At 42.8% G+C, this 24130-nt stretch overlaps 2 protein-coding genes across 3 annotated transcripts in view; one reads left to right on the forward strand and one right to left on the reverse strand.

Moving 5' to 3' along the window:
* CCDC148 (coiled-coil domain containing 148) overlaps positions 1 to 1922 on the forward strand; it is a 185407-nt gene extending 183485 nt beyond the window's left edge. For both annotated transcript variants that reach the window (XM_066575998.1, XM_066576000.1), the window contains one exon: positions 1104 to 1922. In XM_066575998.1, coding sequence (XP_066432095.1) covers positions 1104 to 1250 — 147 coding nt within the window. In that variant the 3' untranslated portion in view covers positions 1251 to 1922. The remainder of the gene's footprint in view (positions 1 to 1103) is intronic.
* A 4109-nt stretch (positions 1923 to 6031) lies between these two features.
* Positions 6032 to 21513, reverse strand: UPP2 (uridine phosphorylase 2). The gene is made up of 7 exons (XM_066577421.1): positions 21375 to 21513; positions 18400 to 18517; positions 15034 to 15192; positions 13590 to 13704; positions 11840 to 12049; positions 9688 to 9834; positions 6032 to 6752 (listed from the first exon to the last, which is right to left on the reverse strand). Exons 1-7 carry the CDS (start codon positions 21434 to 21436, stop codon positions 6610 to 6612), a joined length of 954 nt encoding a protein of 317 aa, XP_066433518.1. The 5' UTR covers positions 21437 to 21513; the 3' UTR covers positions 6032 to 6609.
* Positions 21514 to 24130: the final 2617 nt, after the last annotated feature.

A 24130-nucleotide genomic window follows, 5' to 3' on the forward strand; every position in this document is an offset into this window, starting at 1 on the left:
TGCCTAAAATATGTGAGATGGCACATTCTTCTTGTTTCTCTGTCTGTCTGGATTTTTCCATAAAGAGAAAGAGTTTTTATCCTACGTTGGACCTACTTCCTTTTCCTGTCCATTGAAATCAATGGGTTTTATTCTTTGTGTATTGCACACGCAAATGCACTCATGTGAAGCAACCTGAAGACCTAGATCACATGGCAAATTTTTGCCACAGATTTAGGTGTGGATTCCATGCCCAAATTTGTGAAAATGCACAACATTTTAGCATTCTATTGAATACTACGAAAATTTTAAAATCCGCATTGCGGAAAAAGGAATGGATATGTCAATTCTTTGTTCGGTTTCCGTGCAAAATCCATGTGGAAACTGCATTAGGCGACCACACACAGGGCTACATTCATGTGTGGATCCACATCAGAACTCTGAGGCTTGGCTTTGTAGTTCTGCTGCAGATTAAACCGTAAGATCCACATCAGAAAAACCCAATGTGGATCTGACAGTTATTTAGCCATGTGAATGAGGCCTGAAGCTACATGCACGCCTAACTTATTTTCCACAATGTAGCATTCTGTGCATCCACACCAAAATCTGTGTCAAAATTTGCAAGTAATAAAAAAAGGAAAAATGTGCCTTTTGTCATTAAAGCCCAGCACAAAGCATCCCTACCAATTAAAGCTAAACTGCATTGAAATGCTATAGAATCTCACTTCAGGCCATGCTTTATAAACCCAGTTAGCTCCACAGACTCACACGTCAGTACCTAGCAATTTTAACCACAGTGGTCTGAAATCGTATAATACTAGAAAAATGTTTCCTCCACATTGCTAGTTTTCAGAGCAAAGAAGAATGAGGATTATGCTGCAGAAACAGAACAAGTATAATCCCAAGTACTGTGGTGATCACGGTTTACTAAAAAAAAAAAAAAAAAAAATCACATCCTCCCACATGTTTCACCCAAGTATGGCATCATCATGGGGCTTGGGGCGTCATCAGGGGTCTGGGGCATAATATCATGTAGTAGCACTTATCATTATAGCTGATTTTTGATCATATTCATTGAAAACTCCTTGAAACCCAACTTTTTTCTCTTTTTTATTCCCATGCAGATTATTTGTGACCCGAGAATTCGAGTCGAGATAGCTCTTCGAGAGGCCGGACTGCATAACACCAATTATGCCAAGGAAATCTTACCCAAAATCCCTCCACCAAAACCTCCAAGAAAAGACATGGAATCTTCGGTTTTCAAAAATTAGCCAAGTCCTCAGTGTGTAATATAGCGATCAAGAGTCGGTTGTGTTATTGGGAGTGTCTTTATATCACCGCTGACATGGAGGGACCTCGCCATTATACCCATAGACCCTGCAGCACAGGTCTCATACATCACAATGTGGCTGTACAGTAAGCGGCTCTTTATGCAGTGTGAGGGTGGAAATTGAGACATTAGATGTGAGAGATGGACTGGAGGTGACAGCTACATTGCTCCGTTGGAATTTAGCAGCTCTTGTTTACTCGGTGTTTATTGCTATACACAGCATAACATAAATTGGAGAACGTTTGCTGACTTCTGGGTGGCTGCAGGGGGAGAAATGTTTTTTTAATACATGCATTGTGTGAATGTCTGTATAAACAGCCTCATTTACTCTCTGCCGTCGCTCATTATCGGAGATCTTCCACACGGCGACAAGGATAATATAATAGTGTTTATTTCGTTATATACCCATAAATATTTAAAGCTTTGGCTTCTGCCTTTTGATATATTCAGGTGTTGTTGCAAGGATCTGCGCCCCTCCACTGAACAATTAGCCGTGTATGTTTCTTTAATGAATTTCCATGCTTGAGTATCATTTTAAGGAGCTCCAATTTCTTTTAAAGGGATTGTATCTCCTGTATAGGTTTTATTAATTAAAACCACATAGTGAAACATTTTCCATTTTTGTAATTGTTTCTTTTCTGTTGTCTGTACGGGACTATTGGGGCGGCCATCTTGCCTGAGCTGCAGTTGGAGCATTTTAAAAATATTTTACAGCAGCCCTGTGATGGTTGCAGCCAATGGAAGGCCCAACAGGGACGTCACTGACGTCCCATAAACCTGTTGATGACTTCTACATTAGAAGTCCACATGATAGGTTTATGGGATGTCACTGGGCCCTCTAGTGATGTCAACTGTGAGAAACCAGTGCTTCGCACCTCCGTTTTGGTGGTCCGGCGACACGATGAGTTTATATAGTTTTGGGTATGGTGGACCCAAGCTGCCTCCATAAGCTGGCACTGTAGGAGTTGAACTTCACCAATTGATGCCTGTGCAATTGAACCATTCACCCTATGCGGCGTTATGCTGTCTATGTCCCAGCCTAACTGATGAAGAGGCCCTCTGCCTCGAAACGCATTTTATTTGTGACATTTTATAAAATAAAGGCCACTTAATTTTCACGGAACTGCAAAAGTCTTGTTATTGGAAGACTGCGCCGTGCACCAGGCTCTTTTATCCAGTTATTCTGTGCCATATCCCATGCCCTCCCAACAGGGTGAGTCGTCTACTTGGTTGGCAGCATCTCCATATCACCAATATTTATACTTCACACTTTTTACTCTGCGCACCAACTTGGGTTTTCTCCACTCATTTGTATATATATATATCTATCCCATCCAGATCTGTGTCATTATTGCCTGAGGAAGGATCCTGAGAGGTGTGAAAGCTCACTATAACATCATGTATTTGTGTTAACCATTAAAAGGTATCACATCTACAAGATCACTTGGTTTCTCTTGCTGGGAACAATCACATGTTGTTTTGACTACTCGTTATACACCTAAAGCACATAATAATATTTTATTTAAATTCCCGTATATACATAATAATACAATATATAACAATAATATACAAATATTGCTTACAGTACAGACAAAAATAAAACATTTCAACATAGAATTTGCAGGACATAAAAATCTCATCAATCTCCACTGTTTTTCCTTACCCTAGAGACTCAAATTAAGGACACATTCAGGCAGCCATATGTGGGTAGTGCCCAAAAAAACACGGGACAACACACAGACACTCGCTTGTATATTGTTCAGTTTTCAGTGTATGTGCCATTCACATGCATGCAAATGGAGAGAATAGGACATGCAGTGATTTCTTTCACATGGACCATTGGTCCGTGAGGAAGAACGTTCGTGTGAGTAGCCTCATAGGTTATTAGGGCTAATTTAGACGAGCGTTGATGCATCTACACCGGGCAGCACGGAGCGCCAGGGAATCCCTTCGTCGGCTTTTCAAATTTCGCACCAGAGCGCAGAATTTGAAAATAACCGTAGGAAGATAGGCGCTGCCTGATCCTTCCTGCAGGTCCCATCTTTTCTGGTATGTGCACTTATGGGCGAGAATCCCGACAGTGGAAACGAAACCACTGAAATGCATTGATAAGTGGTTTTCGTTTTGTCCTGTTATACGGCCACGATAATCACGTCTGCATCAGGAAATAAAACCACATTTGCCTGAATCCGCCCTTATGGGGTTGTTGGACAGCACATGGCCCACTTATACTACCGTTTGAATGGGCCCTAACACCAGGATGTTTGTCATCATTGGTATTGCCCGAGTCATCTCTGCCTCTATGTACACTTTACGTAAGAGTGATTTACTTGCATTTCCCGATCTGGCACCATCACTGTACCAAAAGGTTACAATTATCAAATACAGTGTACAGAGTTGTTAAAGGTTATGCATAGATACAAGGCTATACCGGGTCTTCCTTCTCCAAGCTCCCCTCTCACTACACAATACACGTTCTCTATCTTTCCTAATTTTTTTAGGCAGTATTCTGGTTTCAGCAAATAAAAGCCATTCATTATGTTATGAGAAGTGATACAATATACTTTTTGTAGCAGTTCCTCACAGGTTTCATGCATGCTAAGAGGGACAGCACTGTTTTTGGCTTCTACAAAGCCGGCCATATACATGGGATAGCTGAAAGAGCTATTTTTCCCCGGCTCCGTTTTAAACATGAATTTTTGGTTGAACGTGTTTTTATTTTTAGGAGGAGGGGAGAATTGGAGTCCTTCTACACGGGACAATTTTTTGGCAATGATTGCTCCAGTGCTTTCACACAGGAGCGCTGATCATTCAATGAATGGAGGTGCAACTGGCTAGAAATCTCTTCTGGCTGCACACCTCCATCCATAGTAAAGAAGTAATCATTCGTAGATGAACGATTGTCATTTGATTTTTATGCCTGCACAAACTGACCCACCAATGATAAGCAAACTACCATTGGCCGTTCAATCGCTGGCAGTGCTTACATTGAACGATTATCGTTCAGATTTGCAAGAGCCAGGAAGAATCTAAACGATCGTTCCACGTAAAAGGGCCCTAAGCTGCTGCCAGATAACTTATCTCCCTCAAAAGCAAAGGAATAGACATGTTAAAATTCAACAAGCCCCTCTTTCCCCAACATACTGTGAGCTCATCGGCTGATCCAACTGAATTTGGGTTTGGTAGGATTATTTTATGTGTATAGCTGTGTTAAAGGGGAACTAAACTTTTTCAAAACTTTTGAAATGTCAAGGTAACATCTCAGAAGTTTTGATCGGTGGGGGTCCTGGTACTGAGACTCCAACCGATTGCTAAAACGAAGAGACATCTGAGCACTGTACCCGTTCGGCAGTTTGTATCACTGCTCATAGCGGTGTACGGACTCCGAAGGAAGTCTATGCAGCCGGTACACTGCACACAGGCACAGCACTGAGCTGAGTGCTTCTGCCCGTTTGGTAAGGGGTCTCAGCACCTGAACTCCCACTGATTAAAACGTCTGACATCTCAAAAGTTTTGACAAACTTTTCTTACACTTTAACTTACTCTCATTTCATTGGAGAGATAATCAGCCCTGCAGTGAACACAGCCATAGCTGTCGGTTATTCCATTCCCCTTCAATGGTGATTAGCAACTGTACATTTACATCATCATTGGGGATCCGAGTTGCCAAATGCCGTCCAGACTGACGCGTTTGAGTGACTTTTTAACCCTTTAATAATTAAGCAACATGAAAATGTAGCAGCTTTTTCTGCTTTCAGACTTTAACTTTAAGAGATATTAGATGCGCCTTTTATATGCAGTCTTACATTTTTATATACTGTTTTATACCTTTTAGAAATTCCAGCTATTTTATTGGGTTTATTATGCTATAAAGTTTTTTTCCCCTCTTAATTTATTTTAATGGTTTATGTGAGGCGTAAGAAGGAGGTTTTAGTATTGTGTTGTTTTATAATCACTTTGTATCAACCATAAAATATTCATTATTTTAAAACCATATTGCTGCAACTGTGGGAGGATTAAAGAGGGATAAAAACCAGACTGATCTAAAATACTACACTGCATAAACAATCGTATATGTAATGTAAGGACTTGCCAAAACCACAGCAGCTCTGGCCCGCTGTAATCCCTTCGTGCTATAAGTGTACCTGCTGGCAAGAGTCTCCTTATATTCATTAATCATAAACTTCACTGACCTAAAAGTGCTTTAAATCATTAGCCAGCACAGAGAATATTTATAAACTTCCTGTGCTGCCAAGTAACCTGGAGGGGAAAATAGACTTTTGGATCTAATTTTTTTATTCACTGGCCCTTGACCCTAACTATATTTAAGATGTTTTTTTACGTATGGAAGCAAAGTACATTTTATCGCCCAGATCTAAGGGGTTTATATACTTTTGCAATCATGTATTGCTCCAACGCATCTAAAAAAAACCCAAGAAATGAAAAGTATGCAAATCTGCCAGTTTACGTACACAGCTCCTATGCAGGCTTATATGTCTCCATGGTTACAGCCTGCAAACAAACTACTTACATCTGCCCATTTTCTAAAGGCTCATTTACAAGCAATGATTATCACTTAAAATTCGTTCAAACAAACAAATTTGCGCAATAATTGTTACTTGTAAATGCAAAGCCATCGTGTCCTATTTGTCTGTTTACCGCCGAGTTTCAGCCTGCATAAAAATGGTGCCCCGCCCCCTCCCTGACCCACTCACCCCCTACGTGTCTCCACACACTTTTTGGGTTCTCTCCTTAAGGAGAGACGACACCCCTCTTGACTCACGTATCTAAGACTACCAATGGCTGCTAATACACAGTATGCCTCATGTAGTCAAAGAAGGGGTGTGGCCATCTTTGTTTATCCAGGATCAGAGGGTTGCTTTAAATGAACCACCAATGGATGTAAATGAGCTCTCTGTAATACTTTACTTGTCCTGTGGCGGCGCTGCAGAGAAATTGAACACTTATTGCCGAGTTTCCTTTCAGATTACAGTTGATCATTGTGGGTCACAGGAGAGGGATAACTTGTGATCTAAGTTGATTACAAAATAAGACTGTAAAATGCAAACAATTCCTTGAATGTAAAGACTCCCCCAAGATCTCCATCCACCTTGCAAAGTTTTTGAGCACATAAATTGTGGAATCTGTGTAAACAGTACATAATATCTATAGTACTTTAGATGTTGTGGTTCTACGGCCTGTTATGTACAATAACCTGATATTCCTGTATGTGTATATAGGATACAGCCCACAGTACAGAGTTTATATACATAGCAGCATTGTCCAGCACCAACTTGAATCTATGGGCACATATGCAGCTGCTTCCTGATGAAATTGGAAATGAGTTTCTGCGGTCGCTTCTGGAACTCTGTGAGGACGCTGTGACTGTGCGTGATCTGATCTCCCTCTAACCTGTCAAGAAGAGTCACGCAGACAACGGCAGCTAAAAGAGAAGAAAGGCGATAATATTGTTGATGCTGTTTACTAGCCAAAGACATCTACAACATAATATCTCACTGAAATCTAACAGCAAAGATGCCTGCTGGTGTGGTAATAGGAATAGCAGAGCTTGCAAACACAACCTTGTTGAGGAAACGAGGAGCATTGACTCGGCATGTCCCTGCATTACACAGACCACTGATTTCAATATAAACCATGTAATATTTTTTCTCCCCTGCGGAGGTGCTGCAGGAAAAGGAAAGCAACTTGCTGCCAGATTACCCACAGATTCCAGCTGATGTTGGTGGTCCCAGCAATGAGACATCCTGTCATCAGGTAATTTCTAATGAACCCTTCAATCAAAGAGATTGTGCAAAGAGGGCAACCCCTTTAAAATAACTTCATTAGAAAAAGAATCTGTAATATTTAAAGGGGTTTACCAAAATTAAAATGAGATAGGCCTCCTGCAGACGGGCGGAAATTTCGCAGCAGGATTTCCCACAGAATTTCCGCCCGTGCCCACTACCATAGGATTGCATTAGATAATGTTATCCTATGCATGCAGCCGCGATTTGTTCGCGTGAAAACACACGCGTAAAAGAAATCGCGGCATATTCTATTTCTGTGCGGGCCCGCACAGAAACGACACTAGCGACGGCTAGATCCGCTCTGCGCATGTGCCGGCTGGGCGGCAGCCGGCACATAGCAGAGAGGGGACATGCCGGGAGCAGTTGAGCCGCAGCAGCCACTGCCGGGGCACGGGCTGGATCCTGCTGCAAGAATCCTGTTGCAAGAAAGTCCCATTGACATTTGGAAAAGAAACACAGCAAAATCACAGTGAAAAAAAATGCTAGTGGGTAAAAGCCCTAATTCTGCATTTTTACAAACTCTCACATCGCGCGATTTTATCGCCTGTGTGAAACCAGCCTTAGTAAAATATGCCGGTATATCTGCAACAAGATATTATGCAGATTCAAGTGCAAATTTAGTAAGGATTCAGACTGTTTTCACACCAGCGCTAACCTCGAACGAGTTTTGTGCGTTGCGAGACCCACAAAACCAGCGCAAATATGAACTCTTTTGAATGCAGTCATACACTTGAGCGATGCTACTAGGGAAAAAAAATCATGACATGTCCTATTTTTTCGCGTTCCTTGGTACACATCGCCCATTGGGACCTTAAATGCATTAAATGCGCGTACGAGTGCGATGCAGGGTTTCCCATTGCAATTAATGGGAAACACTTCCGATCCTCTCTCATGTGTGAAACCCGCGTGAGAGGATTGAAATTTCATAGAAGCGAGGCGTTTTTGCCTGAAAATCGCCTTGCATCCGCAGGTAAAACGTCACAATGACTAGCAAGATATCGGCGTGATATTGGGCTCACCTGTGTGCAGTTAGCCTTACAGAGTATATTTTATGCCGCATGTTAAAGTAGCCTAACTGTTGTTCAACATGTGGCCATTAGCCCCAGAGAGCGTGCATGTACGCCCTGGTGAGGGGAATTTAAGTCATTTAATAATGTTTTAAGAGGACATCATTCCTGAAGAATAATGAATTCTTCTAAGCAGACGTCCTTGAGGTGCTTCTAGATATTTTCACATTCTTCCTATGGCTTACGTACTGAACGTCTCTTCTCAAGGATTGTTTTAGAGCACTTTGCAAAGGAAATCAAGCTATAAGATACATGAATACACAATATGGATACATGTACATAGATTGGAATCCAATGCTTCACATGGCCACTGAATAGCTGCTGTGGTAAGGCAATAGCAGTAGTGGCCTGTCGAGGGCCTTGGGGTGCAGATTATTGCTTTTGCTTGTTTAACCTGAATCTGTCTAAAAGGGTTATTATTACCCATGGGTGTAACAGTAGCTATGGTAACATAAAAGGAGTAGATTCTGTCACACTCAAGAGAGAGAAGTTGGCTGAGAGCGCCAGAGGTCCAATGTGGACCACAGAGAGGCGGTGAAGGAACCATGTCAGGAACTAGGAGCCTGAGGTCTGTGAGAAGAAGTGACAGCTTAGCAGAGCTAAAAGGGCTGCAAGCTGAGGTCCAGGTTGGACCAGCAGAGGCCTTGAGTAGGACAGGGACGACAACCCTCAACTCTCACACCCAGGTGGGTTGCTTATGGAGATTATATGGACTGTGGTATGCTGTATCCATTTGATTTGATGTGCTGTGAACTAAAGTGGGCGGGTGCATTATCTAAAGAAAATCCATGTCTGCTGAGTGTTATCTATACGTGAGGTGCGCCATTTCCAGGTCCGAGAAATCAGCGATCCGCAGGCAAGGAACCCCCCTTGCCACACTGCGTATATATGGTTGTGTGAATAAGGCTTTAAGGAATAAAACAACGGATTCATGGCTGCTACCACAAGGATTTCGGCCGTGTTCGGCTGCTACCCATGTGTCCCTATACCCTTTGCTGTACAGAACATTTTGTAGGACACATTCAACTTAGGCTACTTTTATATCTGCGGTGGGGGTTCTGCTTTCCTGCTCGGGGAATAGGCAAGGGGAATTCCCTGGCCAAATGGGTCCGTCTTATGATGGAACTGAAAATCGCTGTCGCAACGGAGCCCATTGACTATAATGGGAACCATTTGGTTTTCGCTCAGCTGCTCGGCATTTTACCGTATGATAAAGCCCTGCATGCAGCGTTATTTCTTCTGGTATTTTGTGCCGGATCTGCTACAGAACCTCAGAACAGAGTTTCCACTGCAGATGTGAACCTGGCCTAAACCATCTGTATGTTCCAGTACAACATAATATTTAATGTTTGTAGGTTTCAACCAATTCATGATATCAACTATATTTCTATAAAATGGAAAGTAACACAATCTCCAAGCAGAATGCAGCAATACAATGTAGATCATAAACACACAGCACCGTGTCATCTATTTCAACATATACATTTGTTTGTAGAGAAAATACCTTTCAGGCCACATAAATGGCACATGGCAGCGAAGACCGAAGATTCCATCTCAATGTTCCTGACGCCCGCACTGTAGGCCTTCTGCAGATACGCACATTTTTCTTCTTTAGAAAATGAGCAGAGCGCACCATCCAATCTCCCCTGACCTTAGAAATAAATTACTTTTACCTCTCTGGTCCGCATTTCATTACTCACAAACAAACGCACAATTATTTTATTTCATATGAGTCTTTTCTGGCGCGCAGTTGATTTTTACTACTATGAGGCATCACATTAAATAGTAATAAATGGACTGATATCTATCCCGGAGATTTTAATTCAGGAACGTTAATTACCAAAACATTATGAGGAACAGATATTGGCTGGCACTACGGTCGAGATTAGGAACCTTAGTATCTATGTTGTGTTATTATCCAGATTATAACAATTTTAAGGATGCTCTTGGCATTAGGCCATTGTCTTATCACAAGCGATTGCCCAAATTTGGCCCTATAGGAGGGGTACACAACTTTTTCTGCTCTGAGAGCCACACTGCCATACTGAACCACTTCAAATCGCTGCAAGGTGTTACCATCTGAGACATGTATGGTATATCCTAAGTATAGGCCATAATAAATTAAAGTCCTACTTCCAGGACTTCCACTTAGGTGGGGGAATGGGGGTTATCTCCCACCCCCCTCCAATCAGCACTCTAGAGAGCAGGAGACAATGCATGTGGCTCTCTACATTGTAAATGATGAATGTCAAGGTAATAGGGCTTATGAAATGCCAGGCTGTTAACTACAATAGCATAGACAATGCCTCTAACTCATATACTCATTTCTGGAGTGCCAAACGGATCAAGAGACTTTATTCTCCTAATACCCAGGGGACCCAGACATGGCTACACTATGCACACTTAGTACTTGTCTGTTTCTTCTTATCTGCTCTGTGCCACTCCTCTTCACCTTGACATGGGAATTACATGTTAGTAGCCACGCATAGATAAATCTGTGTTCAGATAATTGGTGCCGCACAGAATGGTATTGTGGGCAGTATGTGGCACCTGGGCCGCACATTGTGCACCCCTACCCTATAGTATACTGTATATGACTCACGAACAAACAGAATGATTGGAGATAACAGAATCGTAATTGTGTAAATCCTCACTTGGCATCCTAATAAATCCGACTGAAGTCACTGTATTAACAGTATGCACTAAGCTACCTCTAGTGGAAGCTACAGGTACAACAAATTTGTATGCCTATAGAGGGGGATTCAGAGCAATGTAACAGGAAAACAGATCTTCCATGCTATAAGGTTTAAAGGGATATTCCAGTTGTAGCAGGATATAGGATCACTAGCTGACTGGTGGGAGTCCAACTGCTGGGACCCCCACCAATTCTGAGAATGGTCCCCAAACGTACAGAGAGGAGGTCATGCAAGTACACCATTCTTTTCAATGAGAGCTTCGGTGATTGTCAAGCGCTTGAACTTGGCAACTTTTGATGGTTTCATTGAAGTGAATGGAGTGGCAGTGCACTTGTACGACCTTTTAATTTTGGAACTGACCGGATCCCCAATGTCAAGCCATGGATAGAGGATAATTTGCTACAACTGGAATACCCCTTTAAGAAATTTATCAGCAGTTTAAAAAGACATGGTGTTGTAAGGTGGACATTTACTTTAAAGGGCCTGTTGCAGAAAATAGAGGATAAAGAATAACTATTTGATGTCTGGGGTCCCGAGCGCAGGGATCTCCTATAATCACAAGGACAGTGGTCCTGAAAGTCCCTGAATGAATGAAACAGTGGTCATGCATGCGCATTGCTGCACCATTAATTTCAATGGGAACTTGATATCTCCGGCAGTCCCTTTAAAATTACTTGAACAGCAGTGTGCAAGCGTGAAAACTGTTCCATTCATTCAGGGACTTTCAAGACCCCTGTATTCAAGATTTCCAGTAGTTGAGCCCCAACTGATCAGATAGCTACCCTTTATTCTTCAAATAGGGGCTAATTATATTTCGTGGGACAACCCCTTTAAACTAGCAGCGAATGGACTGACATAGTGGCGCAGTTGGTAAGACATCTGCCTATGATGTCTTTACTAACAAAATACTATTGTCATGTGAATACCAACAGTAAATGATGTATTTTTCTGAACACCTACCTTCATAGAAGTCATAGGTACACATGGTGTGACCAATAATCGTGGGAAAATCATTGATCTCTTTGCTGCAGTGAAGAAGACTGTCTGCAAGTCTCTGGTCCAGCTGAGTGGTCCTGATAACCACCTTATCTAAAATGACCTGCTCGTACTGTGCTCGGAAAAATGCATCCACAGCAATATCCGTGATCACAACCGTCCCTGGGTCAACGCCTGCAATACATACATTACGGTGGATCAATACAGGACTGAGGTTGATGAGTGATGTAACAGGGATTATTTACCAACGATGTACAAATGCTCATAATCCAGAGAAACCCTCACGGAATTAGCTGCTCAAGAGACAAATATAGAAATAATATGCAAGCGGTTGTACTAATTATAATAGCGATCAATAGTAGAAGGTCAGGTCACAACACCTCGTTATCATCAGGGTCGTCTGCAGTAACAGCCCACATATTTCATAGCCTGTGAATTGGCAACTGTACTTATATAAAGGGAATCTGTTCTCTCTCCTGACAAGTTTGTTTTACTAAATATCTGCATTTCTCATAAAATAAAAATTACAGAACATCTTTTCTTACAACTCTGTGCTCCTGGAAATGTATGATGAATTGGCAATAAGTTATAGCCATTACTTTTGTTAAAGGGGAGTGAAACATCATGAAAACTAAGCAGATTTTCTGCGGATCTTGGTCTGCAGAAGTCCTTTTTTCCTCTTCATGTAATTTCAGACTGATTTAGTGATGATGAGATCAGGGCTCTGTGGGGCCATATTATCACTTCTAGGACTCCTTGTTCTTCTTTATATTGAAGATAGTTCTTAAAGGGGTTGTGCAGGGTTAGAAAAACATGACTGCTTTATTTCAAACACAGCGCTACCCTTGTCCATATTTCACATTTTAACTCATCAGTCCAGAACACCCGCTGCCATTTTTCTCCACCCCAGTTCCTATGTTTTCATGCATAGATGAGTTATCCTTCCATGAAGACCACTTCTGCCAGACTTCACTGAACAGTAGTTGGGTGTACCTGGGTCCCACTGGTTTCTGTCAGTTCTGAACTGATGGCACCACTGTACGTCTCTCAATTTCAAAAGTAAGGCATGATGTGACTTTCATTTGCTGTGCTAAGTTTTCTTGGCCAACCACTGCATCTGCGGTCCTCAACATTGCCCATTTCTTTGTGCTTCTTCAAACAAGCTTGAACAGCATATCTTGATACCCCAGTCTGCTATAACATCTTTACCTGAGAGACCTTGCTGATGCAGTATAACTACCTTGTGTCGTGTTGCTGTGCTCAGTCTTGTCATGATGTATGACCTGTGACAGGAAACTGTCTTCCATAACCTCACCTTTGTAGCAGGGTTTGGCTGTCCCTCACCCACTTGTAAGCCTCTTACACAGCTGTTTCTGTTTGTTAATGACTGCGTTTCAACTTACATATGAAAATGATGATCACTAGCCACCATTTGGTATAATTAGTTAATCATACACCAGACTATAATCCTACAAAATCTCTAGAAATAGTGATGCTGTTTAAGGTAAAGGGCAGTAACACCAATATTGATATGATTTACATTACGCTTTTGTTCAGTCACTTTGCATTTTGTAAATTGACAAAAAAAATTTACTAACAAAAATCTATTTTTGAAAGCATTTTTACTTTGCAGCATTTTTCCACACCTGCCTAAAACTTTTGCACAGTACTGTATTTGTGGGTCATACAAATGACAGAGAGCAGAGAGTCTTACCGATTCCCCCTGATGTCCCAATGCGGATAATTGTCACATCTTTGCATTTGGCATGGTGAAGAAGCTTGATGAGCTCATGCAACATTATGGAGATAGAAGGGATTCCCATTCCATGCTGCAAATATAGAAATCTTCATGTTAGGAACTCTAACACCTCTATATGGTATGCCTGCATATAAATTATATATACTGTACACACTCCATGTAAACTGAGAGACCTACAAATCCTTACACACTCCTCTATATGGACTATATGCCTACATATAGGACAACACGACACTATACAGACCAATAATGGCCGAAGCAACATATTAGGTGGGCCCATACCTCTCACTATCCTGATTTTCATAAGATTATGGTGTGAAACAAGACATAAAATTGACAGGACTTTTATATGAAAGTGGGCATTTCTGGGAGCTTTTATGGTCATTTGTTGGTTGGGCTTAAAAGTGCCCCACAAATGTGGATACAAATATTGGGAGTGATGTGCACTTTAAATGTGGCCCAAGACTCCATCAGCAGGTTGCACATCACAATTAGTCTGTAGTAGCCACATGTAAATAGCACCATATGGGGCCATCTTCAACTGCTGGAAGGAGTCGGAAACGGACAACAGAGCACGGGCGTTATAGTGTGAAAGTGCAGGTACTCTTTAAATATTCTATTAATCAATGTAACATTTGCCGCTGTGATAAGATACTTCAGGTGTGGACTTGACCCTAGTGAAATACAGTATACAAGATCCCATAAAAGGAGGGTCAGAATTTAAAAATAAAACAGACCACTAGAGGGCGCTGTGGGAGGTGGTCTGGACTTCTTAGTCTCATGTAAAGTAGTTTTGGCTGCATATTACATAATAGTAGAGATGAGCAAGCATACTTGTTAAGGACAAATACTCGAGCGAGTATAGTCCTTTTCGAGTATCTGCCAGCTCATCCACAAAGATTCAAGTGCCGGCGGGGGTGAGCAGTGGGTTGCAGGAGTGAGTAGGGGGGAGCGGGGGGGGGGGGGGGGGGGAGGGGGAGGGAGAGAGAGAAATCTTTGCGGACGAGCAGGCAGATACTCGAAAAGGACGATACTCGCTTCAGTATTTGTCCTTAACGAGTATGCTCGCTCATCTCTACATAATAGTGAAGTTCCTTCTACTCTGAAAGATGCAATTTATGACCTGATACCAATCTGCTAATCTGTAAAATAAAAGCAATGGTTGTTTTGGGGATATATTTGGTAATAAGAAGTTATTTTGTATCAGCTCAGAGTTGGTTTATCAACATTAATAAAGGTTATATTTCAGAGGCTTCCTGCAGCAATAGGGACTTTGGAGGGAGGATTCTTCAATTATTTCAGCAAAAAAATAGGAAAAGAAAGTTGCTTTAACCTCGCAAGTATTGATTGTGTCTGCACAGTTTGTTTTCTTCCATTTTTCAATAAAATTGATACTCACACTAATAGACAGCACGGGCCCGGCTTTATACATGCTGTATCTGTCTGTGCCAGCACAAATATCAGTTATGTCGCTTCCATCTCCGTCCAGACCCAACTCCTGGTATATGAATATTGCAAAATCCCTCATTCTGTTTGGACTTCCGCCAACGCAGACAAACTGCAAGAAAATAAAAAAAAAGGGGTAGTAGTTATTGCGGGCTTATCTCCTGCATGGTATTGGTGATCCTACTGCGTGTACATCAGAAGTGCTCCCTCTGCATTTATGGCAGTCTGTATTCTGAAGTCCTATTGGATTCTAATAGCAACCAATGAGAATTTTAATCCCTCACAGAAATAACGAGAGCCAAGCTATACTAGCAATCAAAGTGATTATATGAGATTAATAAAAAAGGGTCTGAGTTTTGAAAACAGCGCCCCCTCATCCACTGGCTGTGTCTGGTATTGCAGCTCAGCCAATTTCACTTTTATATGGCTGTTTTGTGATACCAAACAAATCCCATGAACAAGTATAGCACCGTTTTTGGAAACAATGCAAATCCTTTTGGCAATCCCAGTATAAAGCAAACTTCCAGTAAACCAAGACCTACTGGAACTGATGAATGGCAGGTTCAAATCCAACTTCTCTTTCCATAGATTGCTCTGAGTCAGATGAGATATTTACCGACTTGACTTAGGTATCAGAAGTCATCATTCAAGTGCAAAGTAATCTGCTCCAATGACACGCTAAGGTGGGGTTCATATCTGTGCCCTGTCATGTATATGGAGCAGAAGGGAAGCCTATGTCCAGGTCATGATGGACACTTTCCTACTGCCCGCAGCTCAGATGACCTCTCTATTAAAGAGAACCTGCCATCACCTTTGAACCCCATAAATGACATTATGGGGCTCAAAGTTGAGGGAACAGAAGGGAGCTGTGTTTTATATTCACTAGTTGCTCTGTTCCTGCGCTGCATCTCTGTGGACTTGGCATGTACACACAGAGTGACTCTTTTTAGACAGCTCTCCCATTCATCTCTATCAGAGAGTGAGCATGCAGGGCTATCTGAAAAGAGTCATGCTGTATGTGTGCACCACTCATCGCTGGGACGGGACACCCATTGTGTATGAAACAAAGCTCCCCGGACTCCCCATTCCCACACCTCTGAGCCCCATAATATAGTTTATAGGGCTTAATGTTGATGACAGGCTCCCTTTAACCCTTTCCAATCCAATTTTGGATTTAGGGATTCCTAAAAGACTTTCTCTTTTTGCTGTTATACAATGGTGCCATTTGTTGGCTAAAGCCAGTGTGTGCACCGGAGGGGCTCCGCAGTGGCTGGCAATAGACGATAAGAATACCCTACTGGATGTCTTCTGACACTGGAGCTGTACAAGCTTCAATCAGAATGTAGGAAGATGTCAGATAGTGGATTGGAAAGGGTTAAGGTAAAGTTTTCTAGAACAGTTAATTGCAGGTTTGCCTATAGAGAAGCCTGTGCCCAGACTAAAAATAATAAGTCGTGTCTTCTTTACAAACCCTCAGGTTGCTGACTTTTTCCATTACTACACAGTGTTATGAATATTCAGCCTGTGCTGATGTGGGAATAAACCAATGTATGATCTATGGGTGTTGTAAATGTCGGCGCCACGCTGCTCTGGTCATAGTTTTACTGTAATAATGCAAGTTGTGAGCATTAGGGTTACAAGTCCAGTCCTCCGAAATAAAATGCTGAGCAATGACTTCCCACTGCTGGAGTACAGAAACATAATAAATGACTGCTGCCCACGCCTGCTCTCGAGAATAATCCTCCGCAACAATATATGAAAAATGCAGGAATATATATGGAAGCGCCAAGTGACTGCACAATGTTGAATCACACAAGTAATTCTTAGGAGTGCAACGATTCTATACATTCGACTTATCTGGAAGTGCCTGCTGGTACAAATCATGTCAGTATACAAAAAGGGCTCTTTAGCATAATATAGATTTGCATCCCCCCCTTTTCTACTAGGAGTTTCTCCAAATGCACATTTTTCTTGTAATGTCATTCCATAATGTATTTTAAAGGGGGTCAAAACTGCATCTTTACACTTAAATCTCCACTGCTTCCTTATACCCAATCATACAGTTAAAGGGGTTTTCCAGGCAAATTCTATTGATGACCTCAGGATAGGTAATCAAGTTAATCGCCAGGACCCACTACTCGCTATCATTGCAGAGAAGCCATCAGGCTCGGAGGTAGAAGTATCGCAGAGGGCTTCACCCCCACTGAAATCAATGGGAACGTTGCCTCATATTAGACATCCATGTCCAGCCCCGATGTTGGAGGCAGAAGTGCTAAAAGAGTGATTGAAGGCTTCAGTCCCATTGATTTTAATGGGAGTGAAGCCCTTTATGACGCTTTTGCCTCCGACACCGATCATGATGTCCGGACATGCTGCACTGACATGGAGCCGGACAATCAGTTGACCACTGGGGATCCCAAATGGTGGGTCTCTGGCAATTAACCCTTTCCAATCCACTGTCTGACGTCTGAAGACATTATGATTTAAGGCCGTTCAGCTCTGATGTTGGAAGAGGTCCGTTGGGGTTCTCTTACTGTATATTGCCAGCCTCTCTGCTGTTGGAGCCTATCCAACGTGTCACCTCATGCAGTACTAGCTTTAGCCAGCATATAGCGCCGTTGTATAACCGCAGAAAAAGAGTGAGCCCCCTAGGAAAACCAGGATACGAATTGGATTGGAAAAGGTTAACCGTTGATGACCTATCCTGAGAAAAGGTCATGATTAGCATTTGCTCTCAAAAACCCCTTTAAATGATAAAAATCTGTCTGCCTGCAGTTTGAACGAACTGCATATGGATGCATACAACTAGCATTAGTCAACTCAATCGAAGCTGTATAAGTCTGTATGCATAAATGAGCACCCCCTAGTGTCAGAGGCAGACAAACACTATGGGAGAACTTATGAAGAGCTATGCTGTGCTATTGTGGAGTTAAAAAAAAGTCACATATTTTTGTGCAAATGTACTTCTGCAAAATATCTGACTTTTTAGCCCATTTCCACTGCTCTCGCCACTTTGAAAAAAAAGAATAGCTTAGCAGAGGGGGAAGGGCTGTCCAAAGCCCCCCCCCCCCCCCAAAAAAAAAAAAAATCACTATAACACCACAAAGTAGCACAAGTTATAGCGGATTTCTACACCAGTTCATAGCTGGCATAGATAGCCCTTTTTGGCACATGACCCCCAAGATCTCAGCTCAGGGTTAGCACTGGAACAACTACAAACCAGCATAGGTTTTTGTGCTTGTTATCATGCAAAAGAAAAGTACAACATCCCTATAACTTCAGCTCCCAATTATTATATGTACAATGACATAGTAATTACCTTCACATCCCCAAACATAGAGGGTAGGTCATGTGTTCGCGTTCCTAGGTCAAAATGGTAGAGGATGTCCTCTGATAACTGGTCCAGATGCGGATTTTTCACATATCCAAATCCATTACTGAGGAGGAGAAAGAAATGTCACGGGCAATCACTGCTTTCTATAAAACACCATTCCCCTATATAGACCTATAAACTATATTCTAAAATCAAATGCCAACGTCAGTATCTTGCCCCCGCCCTCATTAGTCTAACGCAGGGGCGTAGTTAAAGGCTCATGCATCCAGATGCAAAAGTTCATCTTGGGGGCCCCCCCAACTTCTCGTGGGTTGCATTCCCATGAACGTATATCGGCTCGGTTTTCACGCCGAGCCGATATACGTCGTCCTCATGTGCAGGGGGGGGGGGGAGGATGGAAGAGCCAGGAGCAGGAACTGAGCTCCCGCCCCCTCTCTGCCTCCTTTCCGCCCCTCTGCACTATTTGCAATGAAAGGAGCCGGGACGGGGCGAAGTTCCGAGAATTAGCCCCGCCCCCGATCTGCCTCCCCCCATTGCAAGTAGTGCAGAGGGGCGGAGAGGAGGCAGAGAGGGGGCAGGAGCTCAGTTCCTGCTCCTGGCTCTTCCATCCTCCCCCCCTGCAGATGAGGACGACGTATATTGGCTCGGCGTGAAAACCGAGCCGATATACGTTCGTGGGAATGCAGCCTTATCCCCTTACGCAATGTGACTTACGGCACACATAATTTAGGGTGGAGCAGGACAAAACCCCCATCTCCTTGGCAGAGTGCTAATAGGGAAAATACACTTCTGTAGTCCTCATAAAGGGGTTTTCTTAAAGTTAAACACCTCCTTTGCAGATGACATATTCGCCGTGGGCATTCCGCAAAAGAAAACCTGCAGCAAATAACTTGGAAAACCACAGTGGCCAAATCTGTGCCAAAACGATGCAGATTTTTGTAGTGGATCTGCTGTGGATTTTAACCCTTGCATTTCAAGGAGATCTGAAGCATAAATAGGCATTGTGTGATCTGCAGCATTTCTCAAGGAGATGTGAAGGAGATTTTGGACGCCTCTTCAGTATGGCTTGTACTAAAAATGCGGAATTTCCGCAGAATATCTGCTGCATACATTCCGCAGCATTTACATTGTATGTGAAGCCAAAGTAGTTTTTTTTGGATTGAAAACAAGTATTTTGAGTAAACATACAAAAATAAAAAACAGAGCTGACTTTTCTACTGACGCCTCCTTGTGGTTTACCTTATAGTGCCAAGAAATACAATCATACAGTGCTCAAATAACACTGCAGACAGCTGCAGAATTACACTTTCCAATCAATAAACTAGTGAATGTAACCGCATCTTGTAAAGCATTCCTTTAATATCTTCATGTAGAAAGCTCCAGGTACCCAGGTCCTTATAGACCAGTGGTGCCCCCTTATAGTAGTGACAGGTAATGCACCCTGCGGAGCTAATGGTATACCCTAATGGTAAAAAAATATTCTAATAGACTTACAGTACCTCAGTATTGATCAGTTCCCAGTTTTGGCTAAAAATATGAAAATTTGTATGTAAAAACTGCATAATAGCACCAAGTGTGAACTGGGCCAAGTGGCTCGTGCGCATGATTGTGTTACAGACTTGTATGGTTTGGATGCGCAGCGCGGAGCCCACAGAATTCTTTGGGTTAATCAGTATGGTCCTAATAATGATAATACTATTAGCAATCATCGCCTTCATTTGTATGGCGCATGCATATTACATCACTTGGAACCAGTCTTGTCCCCATCGGGGCTCACAATCTATATTCACCTATCTGTATGTTTTTGGAGGGTGGGATGAAACCGGGGAACCTCAAGTAAACCCACACAAGCACAGGGAGAACATGCAAACTGCACGCAGATGTTGTCTTTGGTGGGATTTGAACACAGGTACTGTTGTCTTGCAGCACTAGAGTCTGGGCACAGAACCCGATTCCAAGTGATGTTTTGCGCATGCATGAGCGCAGAATTTTTGCGGAACGAACAATGATTTTTTTGCTTGCGCATCAGCATCTTTGCTGTACTTTCTCCATGCGCAAAGCATGTGCATTTTTGCGCGGCAAAAAAATACTCACCAATTGAATTGGCCAATTAGTCTAATGAGTTCCAGATGTGTTTTTTCTTCCTGTGCAATTACACGGTGTTTCCTGTATCTCCTAATGTATTTTGTGTGCATTTGTGCCTCTCCATTTACTTCAGGAAAATAGAGCATGCTGCCTTTTTTTGCGCAACTGAAATGCACACATGTGAATGAATCCATTGAAGTCAATGTGTTCTATTCACTGCATATTGCGCAGTGCAAAAAAGAGACTGCTCTATTTTCCTGCGCATTTGCGCAGAAAAAGGATACGTCTGGCACTCATTAAAGAATTTGGCTATTTCAATGGTTGGAAGCATGGGTGCATATTTTTATGAGTGCGCAGAAGTGCACAACCTGCGCATGCAAAAAGTACAGTAAAGAAACCACATAAATACACAACTTCATTCCGCAAAAAAAAAACAGCACAAGAATGTATGCAAATATTTTTACACTCATGTGAAGGGGCCCTAACAGCCGTGCTGAACGTGACTGGTATAGTATTTAGCCCAAGGCACATTCATCTACATGTACTGCATCGGGAAAAGAGACAGATATGTCATTTTTGGAGAAAAAAACCTCTCATTTCTCCTATTAAAAAAAAGAAAAAAACAACACGATTGCCAAAAACTAATACAAACTCTCAGCTTTCCCTTTAGGATGCGGTTGCCTAGTGTGACTTCTCGCCCCTTCAGCAAACTTTTCTCTCTTGTTGACAGTCCCCATTTCTATCTACATATCAGGACAGATCAGGGAAAGACAGTAGCACTGACAGCGGGACTAAGGGCAGACATAATTTCCCGGCTTTTATAGCACATTTAGCTTTTATTCTCTATTACCCACTCTTCCACATCATGCACTTACTTTACATAATTGTCCCTTTCAGGCAAATTTGAGCTGCTGTTATCTGCTAAGATTGGAGCCATCGCTTATCCCGGAGCTGTCTCAATCCACAATAAAATGTTGCTCAGGTCTTTTCAAACTGCAGATTATAAACTTTAAGAAAGAAGAAATATTGTCCTGATGTCATCAGGAGGGAGGTTCTTATAAAGGAAGGTGATGTCATATGAGGGCCGTCGTGCCCAGGGCTCTGATTGGCTGTTTTGATGGGGGCGTTGTCTGGGTTTATTTGGTAAATACTGGTTACTGATTAGTCTTTACTTAAAGTTCTGGTTACTCTTTGGTCTATTAAATGCCTTGGATGTTTCAGAGAATTCCAGTTACTGATTACTGAAGTGAAAGCGTGAGAGTCTGTGATTATGTAGTAATGTGCGCTTACTCATTACAATATAAAATAAAGGTAACTAATTTAATAATTCTGGACACAATTTAAGCTAAATTTCTATCACATGATTGTATCTTGCAGGGGTTATCTGTCATGGCCGGATTCACATAGCAGTATGCAAGTTGGACCTAAGGAACTTTGGCCCAACTTACATCAGACAGCACATGGTAACCTGTTCACATGCCGGCGTATCCGCATGGACCAGGCGCATTGTACGTCCCATGAAAATGGACAAGAATAGGACATATGGTGAGTTTTCTAACATCAACCATCGGTCCCAGTGAACTATACCGCCATGTGCTGTCTGTGGAATACAGGGCCTGAATATACGCCCAAGTGTATTGCCTCTTAGGGATCCTTCAGATGGACTTAGGCACTTTTGTGCATGCCACAGTGCAATGTATTTGCGCTATGTACGAGGCTTTTTGCGCGCATATCGGTGTATTTTGCTGTACTTTTTGTGCACCCAGGGCATGTTCATCTGCAGTTGGAAGACAAACACACTCCAGTTTAAATGACTATTTAGCCTAACGAGTTTCAAATGTGTTCTTGTTTCATGGAATTGCGCTGCTTATTGTGCATCTGTGCCAACATTGCATGTGCATTTGCGCACCTCCCATAGACTTCTATGGGGACCATTGGTGTGCAAATTCGCACAAAAATACAGCAGATGCTATTTTTCGCATGAGGGAGAAATGTGCTCACAAAGAAAGGGAATGCCAATGAACCTATTGAAATCAATGGGTTCTATTCTCTGTGTATTGCGCACGGAAATTTTGCAGGTGGAAATACGGGCACAAATATGCCCATGTGAAGGAGCCCTTAAAGGGACACTGGAGGTAAAAACTATATACTGGGGAGATTTACCAAGAGTTTCACATCTGCGCTAGGGATTCCACTTTCATACTCCATTTGGGGAGCATGAAAGTTGAATCCCCGGGGCTGAACAGCTCTGTCTCTAGACGGAAACGAACAGCAGCAGGTGGACTCCATTGACTATAAAGGGGTCTGCCAGCTTTCAGCCCTATGTTATATCTGTTAAACAGTCCAGGTAGTACTAAGTTAACAGTAGGTTATAGCTAAATAGCATGGGCACAGGGTAATATTACCACAAGGGCAGTGAGCCATAGCAATGATGAATCAAATCAGGCATGACACTTCTAACTAGGTCAGGAAGCTTATAATATAGAAAAATTCCAATGGCAACATATGTAAAAGCATTTAAACTTGTTATTCCTTGTTTAGGCAAAGCCCTCTAGCACATTAGTCGTGAGTATGACTTGAGCCCAAGAATCTCCAACACAACTCCCATTGGGTACTGGTGTATCTTGTCTCCACCGGAAGGGATGGATGGAGACAAGCATCACTGAGAGGGAAAGCCCTGCTCTCACCCCCACATGAGGATTGGCTGGCACGCGTACCCTTCAGCACTGTGACAGAAGAAGGAGCTATCACAGCTTCTGAGGGGAAACTGGCTTTAGGACAGGAGCGGATGGCGAAGCGGGTTAGGGTTGGAGTTAGGGGATATTGTTTGGCCGCAGGAGGGTGACTGGCCTACAGACTTAAAGGAGCTGTGGAGGAGAAGTACGCGATGCGGCAGCAGGAGACAGAATACCGCCGGAGTCCACACTTGGCACAGCGAGAGAAGACGGCGAAGCTGCGGCATGCTGCAGCCAGATTGAATACACTGCTGCCAAGGAGAGGCAAAGCATGGCCAGTAGAATGATGGGTGGCGGAGCAGCTACAGTGCAGCCGGAGATAGGCATAGCAGTGGTGGTGGCAATTATACCTGCAGGGTCGTGAGGCAGGAAGGCTGCCGCCACCCACACTCACATCACGGATGCCAGCTATCACAGCTGCGGGGGCGCCAGCAGGCGGATAACATAATAGAGGAGAATCGGGATGACAGCATCCGTGACGGCAGCCAAGCCCAGGGAAAGGGGACAACGGAGAGTGCCGGTGGGGTCCTGCAGCCAATCAGCAACTGGGGGCATCACCTGGCTGTCACGCAGCCTAACCCTTGTCTACACCCATCACTTCCGGTGTAGACAAGATACACCAGTACCCTTCCATTGATCATGGACACCAGTCTTCTGTGCTATCCAACTTAAATGGATACAGCACAATGACCTGCATTGGATTGTCCTCCTACCATCTGTGAACGGACAAGAATAGGGCATGCCATGAGTGTTTTTCATGCGGACCATAGACCTGTGTGAAAAAGCATCTATGTGCATCTTCTTATAGGCTATAATGTGGCCATGTGCTGTCCGTACATTAATAAACAGTCGCAAATATGGTTGTGTGCCAGGAGGCCGAAAACCGAAAGACGTAT

Source organism: Eleutherodactylus coqui, chromosome 8 (genome assembly GCF_035609145.1).
Source record: "Eleutherodactylus coqui strain aEleCoq1 chromosome 8, aEleCoq1.hap1, whole genome shotgun sequence".
NCBI classification, from domain to species: Eukaryota; Metazoa; Chordata; class Amphibia; order Anura; family Eleutherodactylidae; genus Eleutherodactylus; species Eleutherodactylus coqui.

Bases quoted from the DNA above. Each gene is read 5' to 3' on its own strand.
- UPP2 (XM_066577421.1), bottom strand. From the start codon at position 21,436: ATGGCTCCAATCTTAGCAGATAACAGCAGCTCAAATTTGCCTGAAAGG. The intron at 15,193-18,399 runs GTAATTACTATG...ATTTTCTTGCAG, and splicing joins CTATGTTTGGGGATGTGAAG to TTTGTCTGCGTTGGCGGAAG. The intron at 9,835-11,839 runs GTAGGTGTTCAG...TTTATTTCTAAG, and splicing joins TACCTATGACTTCTATGAAG to GTCAGGGGAGATTGGATGGT.